The sequence below is a fragment of the Hemiscyllium ocellatum genome, chromosome 2 (genome assembly GCF_020745735.1).
Source record: "Hemiscyllium ocellatum isolate sHemOce1 chromosome 2, sHemOce1.pat.X.cur, whole genome shotgun sequence".
Classification (NCBI taxonomy): domain Eukaryota; kingdom Metazoa; phylum Chordata; class Chondrichthyes; order Orectolobiformes; family Hemiscylliidae; genus Hemiscyllium; species Hemiscyllium ocellatum.
This window is the reverse complement of record NC_083402.1, coordinates 139,407,371-139,425,015: the sequence shown is the minus strand read 5'-3', so window position 1 is coordinate 139,425,015 and position 17,645 is coordinate 139,407,371. Positions and strand designations below refer to the sequence as shown.

General features: G+C 42.6%; 1 protein-coding gene across 1 annotated transcript in view; it reads left to right on the top strand.

Annotated features, from left to right (window-relative positions):
* LOC132826248 (FERM and PDZ domain-containing protein 1-like) overlaps positions 1-17,645 on the top strand; it is a 60,322-nt gene that overhangs the window by 22,732 nt on the left and 19,945 nt on the right. Inside the window, exons 6-11 of the mRNA XM_060841964.1 lie at positions 299-403; positions 2,996-3,091; positions 9,688-9,813; positions 11,543-11,662; positions 13,725-13,861; positions 16,201-16,327. Of these exons, the coding sequence (XP_060697947.1) occupies positions 299-403; positions 2,996-3,091; positions 9,688-9,813; positions 11,543-11,662; positions 13,725-13,861; positions 16,201-16,327 (711 nt within the window). The remainder of the gene's footprint in view (positions 1-298; positions 404-2,995; positions 3,092-9,687; positions 9,814-11,542; positions 11,663-13,724; positions 13,862-16,200; positions 16,328-17,645) is intronic.

Genomic DNA, 17,645 nt, shown 5'->3' with positions numbered 1-17,645 from the left:
CAGGGGTTACTATTGGAGAATGGGTCTGGGTGAGTTACTCTTTGGAGAGTTGGTGTGGACTTGTTGGGCTGAAGGGCCTGGATCCTACAATAAAATCAGAACAGCCGTGATTTTATTGAAGAGCGAAGTGGGCTCATAGGCCTACTCTCTTGATCCTTGTTTGTATGTTCGTATTTTAGGTTACAATCAAACTTTTGGAACTCAGAACATCAGTGCAGGGCTTTCCCAATTGCCACACATTGTCAACACAAAACGTCAAAGCTGTTGTTTAAGTGCCATGGTTTCTGTTTGTATACAGGGGCCCAAGTCATCATTTATTACTGAAGAAAAGCGAGCCAGATTGAAAAGCAACCCAGTCAAAGTACACTTCGCTGAGGAAGTGATCGTCAATGGCCAAGTACAGGTTTGTGCCTTCCACAGGCATTTAGCCCACTGACTAGTTCAGCCAGATTATAATTAATCTGATTTGCTCCCAGTATGTTCTGGACTGGGTAACTTGTATTTTTCTATAAAACACTAGGTGCCTTATTGGCTTTATACTTCCTGAGGGCCTGAATAATGTTGATTGCGGCGAGCGATAGTGAAACCTGAGTCCCATACTAGTATTCTAGAATTAAACAAAGGTAATTACATAGGGAAATCGACAGATTTGGCCCAGTGGGCCAGGCGGAAAGACTAAAATGTAGGACTATTGATGAACATTAAAGGAGATATTTAATTCCTCCAACTAAAATATATTTAGAAAGGAAGAAAAGAATATAAGAGGGATAAATGCATCCATAGCTAACTAAGGAAGTTAAAGGTAACATCAGGGCAAAAACTAAGGCATGCCATATTGCAAAGGGCAGTAGCAGGCTGGAGGATTGGGAAACTTTTAAAGAACAGCAAAGGGTGACTCAAAAGTAATAAAAAGAACGAAGGTTAATTATGAAAGAAAACTAGCTCAAAATATAAAAACAGACAGCAAATAATTTTATCAGTATATAAAAAGGAGAGTAGCTAAGACGAATGTTGGCCCTTTCGAGGTCGAGGAATTAATAGTGGGGAGCATAGAAATGGCAGAGACTCTAAATCAATATTTTACCTCAGTTTGCACAGTGAAAGACACTGAAACCATCCCAATGGTAACAGGTAATGCAGAGATTATAGAAAAGGTAGAATTTGTAGCAATCACCATCAATAGGGAGAAAATTCTGAGCAAAGTATTGGGATTAAAGGCAGACAAGTCCCCAGGATCTGATGACCTATACCCTATAGTCTTAAAGGAAGTGACAGCGGGGATAGTGGATACATTAATTATAGTATTCCAAAATGTCCTGGAATCTGGAAAGGTTCTAGTGGATGGAAAATTGTTAATGGAAGACAATAGTTCAAAACGGGAGGGAAATAGAAAGTAAGAAACCACAGAATGGTTAGTTTATTGTCTGTTATTGGGAAATTGTTTGAATTCATTATTAAGTAGTATCACATTTGTAAAGTAAAAACAACCCACCACAGTCAGTGTGGTTTGATGAAGAATAATTCATTTTCTTTGTGAAGAGTAATTCATTTAATTTGCTAGAACTCTTTGAAGATGTAACAAGTGAAGTGGGTAATGGGGGTCCTGTAGATGTAGTATATCTGGACTTCTGGAAAGCATTTGATAAGGTGCCACACATAACTGGTCTGTGGTTTCCTACTTCTGCCTCCCTCCAGATAATGTGGAACTGGAAGGAACCTGTGTGTCTTCCCCATCAGGTTATAAAAAACAGTTTGTGCTCCAGACATGTGTGGACTTTGGATCCCCTGATACTTCATACCATGGTGCCAACTCTCAGTTATGCCACTACTTTTTTGGATGCCCAGAACAAAATTTAGTGCCCTCCAACTAGCCACGTTTTGAGGCCTTCTTTCACTAATCTGAAGTAACTGTATGTCCTTCATTAGATCTACCAACTCTACTTTGGGCAGCACGGTGGCTCAATGGTTAGCACTGCTGCCTCACAGCACCAAAGTCCCAGGTTTGATTCCAGCCTTGGCCGATTGTCTGTGTGGAGTTTGCATTTTCTCCCCGTGTCTGTGTGGGTTTCCTCCGGGTGCTCCGGTTTCCTCCCACAGTCACAAAGGTGTGCAAGTCAGGTGTATTGACCGTGCTAAATTGCCCATAGTGTTAGGTGAATTAGTCAGAGAGGGATGGGTCTGGGTGAGTTACTCGTTGGAGGGTCGTTGTGGACCGGTTGGGCCGAAGGGCCTGTTTCCACACTGTAGGGAATCTAATCTAAACCTAACACAAGGCCCTTAATAAGGCTGGAAATCTGAAACTTTCGGCATAAGAAGCACACTACCTTAACCCCACCCTGGATTCCTGATCTTCAGTGTAGTCCCTCCAAACCAGTTGCTTTGTTTGGCTTGGTCTCCGGACAAAACATAGAAAACTCCTGTGGCTGTGATGGGGTTTTTTTTGGTTGTTTAATCCCAAAGGATTGGCTGAGCTTTTCTATGGATGTGTGTGTGTGTGAGTGAACTTTGGAACAAAATGACAGCAAGAAGTTCATGAATACCTGGAGAGATTGGATCTGAAACTTCAGGAGGGATATTGGAGGCAAACTGTACATATCACTAAGCACAAACACAAAAACAGGTACACAGACACAGACAGACAGATATATGCACAAACACCGACGCATACAGACACAGATACAGACACACACACACAAGCACAGATACCGACACCCACACAGGCACACATACGCAGACACACACAAACACACAGGCAAACACACACAAATGCATACACACACACACAAAGATATACAGAAACATATATATGCATGCACACACATGCATACACACAAATACATCCACACCTATATATTTTATATATGGTACACACAATCTCTCTCTGCTGTCCCTCATTTTAGTATTTGTAACAAAGATAATGAGGAGTCTATTATGTTATTTTGCTTATCTGTTTTCATAAATAATCCTAGAATTTTGCGTTTTATCATTCCCACAGGGTAACTCGCTACTCTTCATGCCCAGTGTTCTCAAGGTGTATTTGGAAAATGGACAGACCAAAGCTTTTCGATTTGAGAAAAATACAACAGTGAAGGTAATGACGGCTATAGGTGTTCTTTGTTCCATGCTGTGAATTCTCCCGTTTGTTGATTTTGCTCAGCTTTGAATGTACTATTAGTTTTAACCATCTACTGGGGGTGGGGTAGGAGGGAGGGAGGAGGTGTTGGGGATAGGCTTGGTGGAGAGGGCAGTAAATGAGTGAAAACTTTTAATTCAGTTGTCAATGGATTAAAGTAGCGTTAGTGACAAAAATATAGGAGAGAGATGATGGTGCTTTTTTACTTTATTTCACATTTTTGTACTTAAAAGTTTGTAACTAGGTAGAACTTTTATAGAATCTCTACAGTATGGAAACAGGCCCTTTGGCCCAACAAGTCCACACTGACCCTCCGAAGAGTATCTCATCCAGACCCATTCCCCTACACTATTACTTTACATTTTCCCTGACTAATGCATCTAACCTACACATCCCTGAACACTGTGGGCAATTTAGCATGGACAATTTACCTAACCTGCACATCTTTGGACTGTGGGAGGAAACCAGAGCACCTGAGGAAATCCACGTCAACACAGGGAGAAGTGCAAACCCCACACAGACAGTTGCCTGAGGCTGAAATCGAACCCAGTCCCTGGCACTGTGAGGCAGCAGTGCTAACCACTGAGTCACCGTGCTGCCCCTAACTTTGTACTTAACGTGGTGCCGTGTGTGGCGGCATCGTAACTTGTCACCATACTCCTGTACATTTATACTTGAGTACACGTGACAATAAAACCTAAAATCTAACTCTGATTTAAAAACCAATTCTAGACCATTCATTCCTGTCTACAAATGTTACTTTCCATTGTCACAATTTTTGTTTATGCTTTATGAACACTGAATGTTGTAAATCAACACTTCCATTCAAGTGCCATAATGTTTTTACAAGCTGCGGCCACTAAGTGATCCCAGGGATATATTTCACTCAATATATCAGGTTTGTTATCTAACCATGGAAGTTGCTATGGGCAATCTAGTATTCATTAATATAAATAATAGTGAGATTGAATTGGATTTATCATTCTGGTAAATGTTAGATTCAGCACCTTACCTTTTAACAGAGGTCTCCTCTGGGAGCACTGGTGAGACATAAACATCCAATAAATGACTGGTTCCAAATTCAAGGAACAGGCTGATTGACTGAAATGAGTTAGATTGTCTTGTCATACAGTCATGGAGTCATGCAGCACGGAAAGAGACCCTTCGGTCCAACTCAACCATGCTGACCAGATATCCCAATCTGATCTAGTCCCATTTGCCAACATTTGGCCCATACCCCTCTAATCTCTTCCTATTCATCTACCCATTCACATGCCTTTTAAATGTTGCAATTGTACCAGCCTGCAACACGTCCTCTGGTGGCTCATTCCATACATGCACCAGCCTCTGTGTGAAAAAGTTGCCTGTCAGGTCCCTGTCAAATCTTTTCCCCCTCACTTTAAACCTATGCCCTCTAATTTTGGATTCCCCTATCCTGGGAAAACGACCTTGACCAGTCATCCTATCCATGCCCCTCCTGATTTCTATAAATCTCTATAAGGTCACCCCTCAGCCTCCGACACTCCAGGGAAAACAGCCCCAGCCTGTTCAGCCTCTCCATATAGCTCAAACCCTCCAACTCTGGCAACATCCTTTTTAACATTTTCTGAACCCTTTCAAGCTTAAGAATGTATTTCTTATAGCAAGGTGACCAGAATTGAATGTAGTATTTTATAAATTGCTTCACCAGTTTCCTGTACAGTTGCAACATGACCTCTCAATTCCTATATTCAATGCACTGACCAATGCACTGACAAACATGCCAACTGCCTTCTTCACTACCCTGTCTACCTGCAACTCCACTTTCAAGGAACTATGCACTTGCACTCCTAAGTATCTTTGTTCAGTAGCACTCCCCAGGACCTTACCATTAAGTGTCTAAGTCCTGCCCTGATTTGCCCTATCAAAATGCAGCACCTCACATTTATCTAAATTAAACTCCATCTGCCATTCCTCGGCCCATTGACCCATCTGATCAAGATCCTATTGTATTCTGAGATAACCTTCTTCACTATTACTACATCACCAATTTTTGTTTCATTACCATCCTGTTTTGCCCAGTGAAACCTTGTCATTTAATCTCTCCTGCCTTCCATCACAGACCTTTCCTTTTTCTCTTTCACCACTCACTGCTCTCTGTCTGCAATACTCATTTTGAACCTGTTAAATCTCCAACTCTCTCTAATTCTGAAATACGCTCTTCATTAATGCTGAAACTTTAATTTTGTTCCTCTCTCCATAGATACAGTCTGACCAGTTTATTATTTCCAGCTTTTTCTATTTTTTATTTCAGAGTCTCAGTATTCTGATCTGCCCCTTATATTAACATGATTTTTATTAACAACATCAAAATGACAACAATCTGCATTTAGAGAGTGTATTTACTCAGGTGTTTCACAGGACATTTATGAAACCAAAATTGACACAAATCATATAAAGAGATACTAGGATAAATGATAAAACTCTTAGTGAAAGCGATGTGTCTTAAAGGAGGTGAAAGGAATGGAAAGGCAGGGAAATGCTGAACTTGGCTATCAGCGATGGAATGTTTAAAGTCAGGGAGTTGAATGAGGCCAGAATTTGAAGCATGTAGATGTCTTGGAGGATGATAGGAGTGGAGGACACACAGAAATAAGGATGGTCAAGAAAATGGAGGGTTTTGAAATGAAGGATAATGGTCAAGTCAATGTACACCAAGGAGACAGAGTTCAGGTGAACAGGAACCTGTAAGTTAAATGTAGGCAACAGATTTTTGGCTAAGCTATCATCTATGAAGGATGGGGGATGGGACACTGGGCAGGAATTCGGACCTCAATATAATTAATTTGCAGTAGAGTGTTTCAGCAATAGATGAGTCGAGGATGGAGTCAGGCAATAGTATTGAGGTGGGATATAGGCAGTCTTAGTGATGATGTGGATTTGTGGTAAGATCTCTGGTCAAATGTGGTTCCCAGGTTGCAAAGTCTGGTTCAGCCTCAGCTAGTTGAGAGCGAGGTGGAATTGGTAACTAGAGAACACAGCAGGACTTGAAGATAATAGCTTTAGTCTTTCTGGTATTCAGTTTGAAAAAATCTTCTCTCATCAGTACTGAATGTCAATCCAAAGTCTGACAGTCTGGAGACATTGGAGGTTGGAATGGAATCATAGTTCAATAATTTCTTTGAGAATTTAATTTGGTTATGAACTGAAAGAGCAAGATTGATTATACTGTAGCCATCTGGTAATCTGTGAAATTAGCGAACTTTGAGGTACAATACTGTCCACGTTTCAGAAGTAGCTCTTTAGCATTAAAGCACTTTGGAACATCTTTTGGTGATAAAAATGTGTTGTCCTAATGCTGTCGATTTCTTTAATGCACATGAACAGTATACAAAAGCAACCGAATCTACAGAATAGCAAACAAAACATAGAACAAAAATTATTGATGTAGGCTTGTCGGTCAACACTTGATTTTTAATCTGACTTTCAAGGTAATATCCAAAGTCTTGTATTCACTGCGTAATGGATGAAAGCATTTATCCACTAAAGGCCAAATTCTGCAGTGAGGATTGTCAAGATTCACGGATGATAACTGAAATAAGTCAACTCCGAAAATGCTTTTCCATTTTTGCGAGTCAATGTATCCAGCAATTAAAAAAGCTTTCAAAAGCTTTCAGACATTGACAGAACAGGACAGACAATAGATGTTGGAAAGGGAAGCAAGAACGACTGCTAATTACAATGGGCTCCGTCCTGCCAATGGCAGAGGTACTGGGAGATATGGTAACCCCCTCGACCCTTATGTATGGTCACTAATTAGTTCTAGTCAAGAAAGTCCATGGGCAACCTATTCAATCTGCTAAGGTCTTAAGTAATCAATTATTGGCCACTGAAGAGCCTCAAATGACCACCTTCGATGTCTCTCTCTTTACATTCCTGCTGGTGGTTGGTTTCCCTGAAAAAACAGGGTGACCTCACTGCCGGATTGGGAGGGGGGATCTCCAGTTACCCCAAATGGCATCTACCTCTGAACTCCCTGACCATCCCCCATTGCCTTCCCACACTGTGACAAGAAGATAAAGAAGACGTGTGTTATTGCAGCTGGATCTCATGATGAGTAGGCCTTGCCTGACTTCAGGACTCAAAGGCTGCTAGCCTCTGATTGGCAGGCAGTTTCTGACAACCCAGGGATACTAGCATTGAGCCCAATGAAGGGCCAGGAAACTCACCCAGGCTTACCGGTCAGCTCTGACTGTCTTCTCAGCCAAGGGCCGGGGTACATTACTCACCACCTAAAGCCAGTGTGAGAAAAAAGAGGAACTTCATGACCTCTGAGTCGATATATTAGGCACCAGGGTTGTGGATGGTGCATAGGTTTGGACAAATTATAGAGCAAGAGATGTACTGAGTGGATGGAGAAGGGGGTTTGGACAGCGGGAGGAGAAGAGGGTTGGTACAGTGGGTGGAGAAAGGGTTTGGGAGGGTGGGTGAAGAAGGGAGTTGGGAGGGTGGGTGATGAATGGGGTTGGGAGAGAGAGTGGAGAAGGGGTTTGGGACAGTAGGTGTAAAAGAGGGCTGGCAGAGCGGGTGGAGAAGATGATTGGGAGGGTGGGTGAAGAAGGGGGTTGGGAGGGTGGGTGAAGAAGGGGGTTGGGAGAGTGGGTGGAGAAGGGCATTGGGAGAGTAGGAGGAGAAGGGGGTTGGGAGAGTGGATGGGGAAGTGTGCTGGGAGAGTGGGTGGAGAAGGGCTGGGAGAATGGATAGTGAAGGGGGCTCGGAGAGTGGATGGGGACGGGGATTTGACAGAGTGGATGGGGATGAGGGTTTGGGAGAGTGGGTGGAGAAGGGGGCTGAGAGAGTGGGTGAAGAAAGGGCTCTGGGAGAGTGTTTGGAAAAGGGGGTTGGGAAAGTGGGGAGAGAAGGGGGTTGGGAGAGTGGATGGGGACGGGTGTTTGGGAGAGTGGATGGGGACGGGTGTTTGGGAGAGTGGATGGGGACGGGGGTTTGGGAGAGTGGATGGGGACGGGGGTTTGGGAGAGTGGATGGGGACGGGTGTTTGGGAGAATGGATGGGGACGGGGGTTTGGGAGAGTGGATGGGGACGGGTGTTTGGGAGAGTGGATGGGGACGGGTGTTTGGGAGAGTGGATGGGGACGGGGGTTTGGGAGAGTGGATGGGAACGGGGGTTTGGGAGAGTGGATGGGGACGGGGGTTTGGGAGAGTGGATGGGGACGGGGGTTTGGGAGAGTGGATGGGGACGGGGGTTTGGGAGAGTGGATGGGGACGGGAGTTTGGGAGAGTGGATGGGGACGGGGGTTTGGGAGAGTGGATGGGGACGGGAGTTTGGGAGAGTGGATGGGGACGGGGGTTTGGGAGAGTGGGGGGACGGGGGTTTGGGAGAGTGGATGGGGACGGGGGTTTGGGAGAGTGGATGGGGACGGGGGTTTGGGAGAGTGGATGGGGACGGGGGTTTGGGAGAGTGAATGGGGACGGGAGTTTGGGAGAGTGGGTGGAAAAGGGGTTCGAAGAATGGGTGGAGAAGGGGATATGAATGTGGATGGAGGATGAGGTTGGGACACTGGATAGAGCAGGGGGTTCCCACAGCAATGGAGCAGCAGATGTAGACTGTGGATGGAACAGGGACTGCAGACTTGGGCAGTGAGTAAGGCAGGATGTTAGGGATGATTTAACACTTTTTCCTTCATATTTCTGCAGTGCTTATTATCATGTTGCTTCGGAGTCTTCTTAGATCGTAAGAACATAAGGAACAAGTGGAGAAGTAGGCCATTTAGCTCCCTGACTCCTATCCTGCCATTATGCAAGATCATGGCTGATCTGCTCCAGCCCTCAACACCTGTTTCATGCTCACGTCTTAATATTTTAAATATCTACCTAGTGCTTCTTTAAATACTTTCAGGGATCTCAACTCCACAACTCCTTGTGATCGAGAATTCAGATATTCACCTTGCTCCGGGAAAAGAAATTTTTTTCCATGTCATTCTGTAACTATGTCCCCTAGTCCGAGATTCCCCTACAAGTGGAAACATCTTCTCAACATCCAGCCTTTCACGTCCCCAAGAATCCTATATGTTTCAATCAGGTCACCCCTCATTCCTCTACACTCGAGTGAATAATGGCCGAACCTGTTTAGCCGTTCCTGAGAACTCAACCTCTTCATCCCAGGAATCAGCCAATAGGAGAGGATTTTAGATTAGATTACCTACAGTGTGGAAACAGGCCCTTCGGCCCAACAAGTCCACACTGACCCACCAAAGCTCAACCCACCCAGACCCATTCCCCTACACCAAACACTACGGGCAATTTAGCATGGCCAATTCACCTAACCTGCACATCTTTGGACTGTGGGAAGAAACCGGAGCACCCGGAGGAAACCCACAGACACGGGGAGAATGTGCAAACTCCACACAGTCAGTCGCCTGAGGCGGGAATTGAACCCAGGTCTCTGGCGCTGTGAGGCAGCTGGGGATAGGTAATAAGACCATATATCTTCAATAGGAAATTCAGAAAGGCAATAAGAAATTAATTTTGTTTTCCCTTTCTTCTGAAATTTGAAAGGATATCATCCTCACCCTGAAGTCAAAGTTATCCATCCGTTGTATTGAGCATTTTGCTCTGGTTTTGAAGGAACGATACACTGTCAACAAGATCTATCTCTTACATGATGATGAACTCATTGAGCAGGTACGTTGGGGTTTCTTTGAACTGTGTACATGAGGGAGTGATATCCTTGAGAGTTTGCAAGCTTTTAAGTAGACATCTAAAGTTACCCACATGTACGTCTACAGAATGAAACCCTTAACCATCCTCTGTATCAGTTCTGAGAAAGGGTCACTGGACCCGCCGGGTCGCATTAACTCTGATTTCTCTTCACAAATGCTGCCAGACCTGCTGAGCTTTTCCAGCAACTTCTGTTTTTGCCTCTATATCTGTTGGCTTTGTTACCTAATATTGGACTGCTGTCCAAGTCTGGCATTTTGAATAGTTTGTTCCATTTGCTGCAGCCTAAAGAAAAGTTCTGTTTTTGGAGACTTTGTAAATGGAATTTGAACAAAGCAGCATCTCTTGGCTTTATCAAATTCTGGTTCAGAAATGCTGATCAATATTACATAACATAGGAGTGAAGAAGATGTCTCTCTGCATTACCTATGGTATTTCCTGGTAATCACTTTTCTGGGAAGGCAAATTGTACGTTCACTTTGGAGAAAAAAATTGGATTGGATATAGGAGTCAGTCTTCTCACAACAATTCCAGGATATTGGTGAGGTCACATCTAAACGACTGTGTACAGTTTGGGTCCATCTACCAAAGGAAGGATGTAACAGCAGAAGAGGGGCTGTGACCAGTCAGACTGGTTCCTAGAATGAGGTGGTTGTCTTATGTTGGAAGGTTGAGTAAATGAATTCAATGTTTCTTGAAGTTCAGAAGAATGGGAGGAGATAGAATGGAAATCCATGGGACTGTTCTTAATGTCCCATATAACATAAAATATGACAGGTCCACTCCAACCTGCCTTCCGGTCCACTCCAACCTGCTCCTGATAAAATGAAGGTACGTGAGTGAGTGCCAACATCAGCAACTGAACTGTATTATTAAAAGAAATTAACAGGTATTTGGAATTGTTAACTTGATCTAAATATTACATTGGCAATGCCATGATATACTTGGCATGGGTCATCTCTTTTCTTAAGCAGACTGGTTAAAAGATGGGAGGAAAGAGAGTGGTGGTCCATCCTTCTTCGGGTGGCGTGTCCACATCGAGAGCCTTCCCTTCGGCTGTCACTCCCCACCTTTGTAAGTTCCCACATGGCTGGTGAATCTCGCACATAGGGTCACTCACACTCTCAGAATGAGATGCTGCCCAAGTAGGACCGGGATGAGAGTTGAGTTGTGAATCTTTGGAAAACTGTATTTTGGAGAGCTGAGGATGGTCTGACATTGAGCCTATTCAAGGTAGAGGGGAGCAGATTTTTGTGTTCTAAAAGAACAAAGGGATATGGAGATAGTACAGGAAGGTGAAGTTAAGGTACATGTTAATTCTAATTTTGTTGAATGGTGGAGCAAATGGCCTGCCCCAGTTCCTAATGCTTATATTTCATCTGTTCAACTGCAAAATGTATGTAAAAATTGATTCAGCATGGAAATAACAAGTTTTATTGAGACTGCTAAAAATAGCATTGCATTGCAAATAATTAAAGAACTTGGGAATTGGGCCTCTATTTAACAAAAGGAAGCCTGGGCTGATATCAACAAATTTATCCAGAGAAGCCCCCCTCCTCTGTATCACAACACCTCCCAGTGCGGAATGCTTCTTGTTAAAACATAAGCTCAAAGACATTTTTTTGTTGATTATTTCCACAGTGTGACAATAAGAAGGTAATTCCTGATATAAATGTTTTCTACCTTGTCACAGGTGGTCCAGAAGCAAGAGCCCCGTGATTATAGGTGTCTCTTCAGGGTTTGTTTCCTGCCAAGAGATCCACTTGTACTTTTACAAGATGATCCAGTTACTTTTGAATACCTCTACTCACAGGTATCTATTTGACATGAAGGATCATGGTAAGCCCCTTATAACAATCATGACTGACCACGCCAAAAAAGGTTCTGTTTCCCAAGATCGATAAAGCCGGAGGACGTATTCTGCGCTTAAAGTGGAATATATTCAAAACTAATACTCTGAAGTACATTAGGGGAGATTATGACCTCGTGCTAATATCACTGGACTATTAATCCAGAGACCCAGCTAATGTTTTAGGAGCCTGGGAACAAATCCTGCCACTGCAGATGGTGGAATTTGAATTATCTGGAATTAAGGGTTAAATGTTGATTGTTGGGAGAAACGCATCCAGTACACTAAAATCCTTCAGGGAAGGAAACTACATACATGTGACCCAGACCCACAGCAATGTGGTTGACTCTGAAACCACCCTCTGGGTAATTAAGGGATGTGGTCAGTGATACCCTCATCCCCTAAATTAATTTTAAAAATATTTCGATGAGGACATTGAGGAACATACCTCTAAGGCAATGGAGTAAATCAGCTTGGGTGATTCACATAAAAATTAAATAGATTACTTTCGGACAATAGCAACTTTGGATAAGTCATATAAACATGACATTTGATAAGTGTGGCTAGTCTAGGAGAAATGGGTGACTTTGGATCCGCCAAAATCCCCACCTCCAGTGGTTTTGCACACCTGTCTGCATCTGTTGCAGACTAATAGTTAGGGATGAATTACCGTGATTAGTTAATAGTAATATTATCATTGTACAATTAATATAGCAAGATTGCAGATGGTGAACTAGCTGGACTTAATTTTCATACATCCAGCAATTTCGGTATTTGTGAGATGTTCTGTATTCATGGTTAAAATTATAGTTGACATGTGGGGATTGGCAATTTGAGTTTTGTAGCAGCTAGAGAAAGTGAAGTGGTTCTCTGCAGAGCCAAGAAAATTAAGGGGAGATTTAATACGGGTGTCTATAAATACAAGCGGCTTTGACTGAGTAAATGAAAAGAAACTGTTTTCATTATTTTCACTTTGGTTCCTAACCTGAAGGCACTGGTTTAAGGTCAAAGAACAGTGGGCAGATGAGCAATGTTCCCTCTCAGAGGTCCTGTAGATTTCAATGACTTCCGGTTCGAAAGATCCTGCAGGAATTTCAGGATTCCATGCAGCAGAAAAATAATTTATGAGAAAGGAGGTGAAAGTTTTATATTCAGTGTGTTATAATCTGAAATTCACTGCCTGAAAAAGAATGGTGGATGTAGGTTTAACAGTAAGATTTGTTTAGTGTTTGTAGATAATTTCTACTCAACCTGTTTTTTAAATTAATTCATGGGATCAGGGCATCACTGACTAGGCTAACATTTGTTGCCCATTCCGAATTGTCCAGATGGCAGTTAAAAGTCAAACCACATTGCTGTGGGTCTGGAGTCACATGTAGGCCAGACGGTAAGGATGGCAGACTCCTTCCCTAAGGAATGTTCGTGACCTAGATGAGTTTTTCACCAACAATGGTTCACTGTTATCATTAGACTTTTAATTCCAGATTTTTATTGAATTCCAGTTTCCAGCATCTACCATGGTGGGATTCAAACCCAGGTCCCCAGAACATTACCTGGGTCTCTGGGTTAAGAGTCCAGTTGTACCACTAAATGATCACCTCCCTTCAGAGCTCAGAGGTGTTTTTACACACCTCTGGAGCAGATGGGACTTACAGCCAAAACTCCTAGCTCAAAGGTAGGGACACTGCCACTGTACCACAGAGCCTTTGATTAGTTTTGGATACGTAGTTGTAAAGAAAATATGTAGAGCTACAAGGAAAGAACTAGGGTGTTGGTTTAACTGGACAGATTGTTCAAAGAACCAGCAGCAACACAATGCACTTGCGAAGCCAAGACAGACAAAGCTATGGACCAAGTTCTGGAAAAGGGGTTTTTGACAAGCGCATACTTGATGGACCAAGGGGCATTTTTCTGTTGCATAGTTTTATTCTATTCTGTAATTTTGTGAAAGCATTTGTAAGTGGTGGCAATTTGTGTGGATATTTTCTAGATTGCTGTCTGATGCCTTTAGTAATCTCTTTTACAGAGTTGCAATGATGTGCTGCTGGAGAGGTTTGCGATGGAGATGAAATGCAACACTGCTATCCGTCTCGCAGCACTGCAAATTCAGGAATGCATCCTCAGCTCCAACCATTCTGAGAAAGTCTCCATGAAGTACATTGAGTGAGTCAATACATTGGGCAGATTGAACTGGGCAATGCTTCAGCTGCACCTCACACCACACTATGTTCATACGGCACTATATGGACTTCTTGATAGCAAGACCCCTGTTTCATAAGCCATCTCATCAGTCAGACACTTTCTTAGTGAGCTGCTTAATTGGCAAATCTTCCCATTAGTGTGATCCTTCATTAGCTAGTCTTCCTTTTATTGAAACTCCTTATTAACGAGATTCTTTATTAGTCAATTTCCTTGTTAATAAGATTTCTAGCGAGTGAGATGTTTGTTTGGAGGAACTTGCTGTTAGTGAGGCATTGTTTGCATGAGTTGAGCAACTAGACCCTTCATTAAGGACACTCCTCATTGATAGCACTCAGTGTTTGTGAAACTCCAGGCTAGAGAAACTTTTCAGTTATAACATGTCATAGAATTACCCCTTTAAGTGGAATTAATCTTAGATTCTTATTTTTAGCCCTCTACTTGAAGACTAACTCCTTGGCACTTCGTAATTCTTTAAATTTCATCCAGACCCGATTTTAAATTGGGATAGGAATGGAAGTCAACTTAGCATCAATCTCTACTGACACAAAAACAGGCCCAGACACCTTTCACTCCCAGACCCTGTCAGTGTGACCTCAATAGCTGTAACAGCAGTCCACTGATAGAGTCATAGAGATGTACAGCATGCAAACGGACCTTTGGTCCAACCCATCCATGCCGACCCGATGTCCTAACTTAATCTAGTCCCATTTGCCAGCACTTGGCCCATATCACTGTAAACTCTTCTTTTTGATATACCCTTCCAGATGCCTTTTAAATGTTGTAATTGTACCAGCCTCCAACACATCCTCTGGCAGCTCATTCCCTACACGCACCACCCTTTGTGTGAAAAAGTTTCCCTTCAGGTCCCTTTCAAATGTTTCCCCTCTCATCCTTTGGTTCTGGACTCCCGCACCCAGAGAAATCACTGTCTATTTACCCAATCCGTGCCCCTCATGATTTTCTAAACCTCTATAAGGTCACCCCTCAGCCTCCGACGCTCCAGGGAAATCAGCCCCAGCCTATTCAACCTCTCCCTATAGCTCATACCCTCCAACCCTGGCAACATCCTTGTAAATCCTTTCTGAAGCCCTTCAGGTTTCACAACTAGGAAGCAGAAGTGCAGTACTTGGTATATTCTTCCTGAGAAAACAAGATTTTTAAAAAAAAATCCAACATGCATTGAATATTTCTAGCCAATATTTATTGCTCATCAAAATCAGGTTTTCAGTTCACATTGCTTTGTGTCAGCTATTGCTGTGTACAAATTAACTGCAATGTTTCTTTTATCATGACAGTGACCATATTTTAAAAGTACTTTATTAGCAATAAAGCACTTTGGGTCGTCCCAAGGTTCTGAATCATATACAGGGACACCTGATTTACAAACATCCAACTTAAGAATGCTCATACAGATCATTCTGCTAAAGCGTGCATTTTGTTAATGTGAATTCGCTATAACATAATTGACGAATTGGGGACACTGTTTCTATAGTGTGAACTTTTGTGTATGACACAACCATGGCCCCATTAGTTTAAATAGTGCTGCTATTACGTGATTTTCTTATAACACAGGTTTGCATGAGAACAGAACAATAGCATTATAGCAGAACTGACTGTACTTATGAATGTGTTCCATTACATGTTCATAACTTTAATGACCAGATATCCAAAAATTCCTGTACTTATGAATAGCTGCTTTCCATTGTCCTGTATTGTGTGCTGCCTTGTGCACAAACCAACTTGTGAACAAACTCCAGAATGGAACCCATTTGCAAACCAGACACTTCCCTGTATTGGAAATCACTGTGGCAACTGTCACAATGTAGTTGCAGCTTCAGATCACCAGATGGCTCTATGAGGTAGGGTTCTTTGTTCCAACTCCACCATCATTGTGCATAAGCTACAACTATTAATTAATTGAACACGGGATTTTAAAACAAAATCACTCATAAATCATGGGTGATGCTGGCTGGCACAGCATTTCTTGCTCATCCCTTGTTGCCCTTGAGAAGGTGGTGGTGAGCTGCCATCTTGAACTGCTGCAGTCCACGTACTGTGGATTGACCCACAATGCCCTTAGGGTTGGAATTGCAGGATTTTGACCCAGTGACATTGAAGAAATGGCAATAGATTTCCAAGTCAGAATGGTAAGTGGTTTGGAGGGATAGTTTCCAATGTCATAAATATCATAGCTCTTCTGGGAGTCAGTACAGACACAATGGGTGCAATAGCCTTTTTCTGTACTGTACAATTCTATGATTGGGGTGAAATAGTTTTAAATGCAACCTTATTACTTTCAGGATGAAATGGGGAATTGAGAATTTTGTCTCATCAACTCTACTTGATAACATGAAAGAGAAAGATATCAGAAAGGCCATTAACTATCACCTTAAGAACAATCATAGCTTGATTGCACCAGGACAAAAGGTAATTCTTTATAACTGGCTATCCAGAGGTAAAAGTGAGTTTTTAAAAAAAATCAATATTTACTGCTTTCCACCCAATCACAGGTGCTCTTTCTGCACGTACCCTTGAGTTTTTTTATGCCTTGTTTAAATACTGTTACATCTCAAAGTGCTCTCAGTTCTGACAAAGCATTCCCCATGTTAACTGTTTTCCTCCCTCCAATCATGCTACCCGACTTGCTGAATATTTCCAACTTTTTCAGGTATCTATTTCAGATTTACAGCTTTCTTGGTCGTTTTGCTGTTATATAAAGTTGTGCTGTTGCATAAGCCATGACTCAATGTGTAGCGCACTTGCCATTTGGTCAAAACATTGTGGATCAGGTCCAATTCTGGAGACTTGAGAACAAGTAACTTGGTTGATGTTGCAGTGCAGTAATGAGGGCATGCTGAAGTGCTTAAGGTGCCATCTGTTGAATGAGTCATTAAATCAAGGTCTCTTCCTGCTCTCCGGAGATTTCATAGAATAGAATCCCTCCAGTGTGGAAACAGGCCATTTGGCCCAACAAGTCCACACTGTCCCTCCGAAGTGTAACCTACCCTGACCCATTCCCCTATCCACGACTCTATATGTACCCCTGATTAATGCACCTAACCTACACATCCCTGAATAATATAGCCAATTTAACGTGGCCAATGTACCTAACCTGCACATCTTCGGATTGTGGGAGGAAACTGGAGGAAACTCGCGCAGACACGGGGGAACATGCAAATGCCAGACAGACAGTCCCCCGAGGCTGGAATTGATTCCAGGTCCCTGGCACTGTGAGGCAGCAGTGCTAACCACTGATCCAAGAGCACAGGAGTATTTCAAAGACTTGGACAGTTCTTCTTGTGTCCAAGAGAATTGATAGCTCTCAATTAAGAGAACAAGCAAAATAATTATCGTTCATTTACACATTACGATTATGGAATCTTTTTACTGCACTGTGTACAATACTGATCACCATATGTATGGAAGGATATTAATGCATTGTGATTGGTGCGGGGCTTTACTAAACTGGACCTGTATAGGAGTTTGGATGAGTCAGAGGTGACTTCATTGAAACATGTAGGAACATGTGAAGAGGTTATTATCCCAAGTACAAAAGTTTCTAGTTTTATACTGAAGGGAAAATATTTCCCTTTACACTTTAATACTGTTGCTAAAGTGTGAATGTTCTTTGCCTTCTAAGAATCAGTGAAATGTTTATTTGTTACTTATTAAAGCCTCTTAAATATGTGTCTGAGTGACATTCCAGATCAAATCTGCATTCGTGAAGTATTAAAGGAGGAGAAAA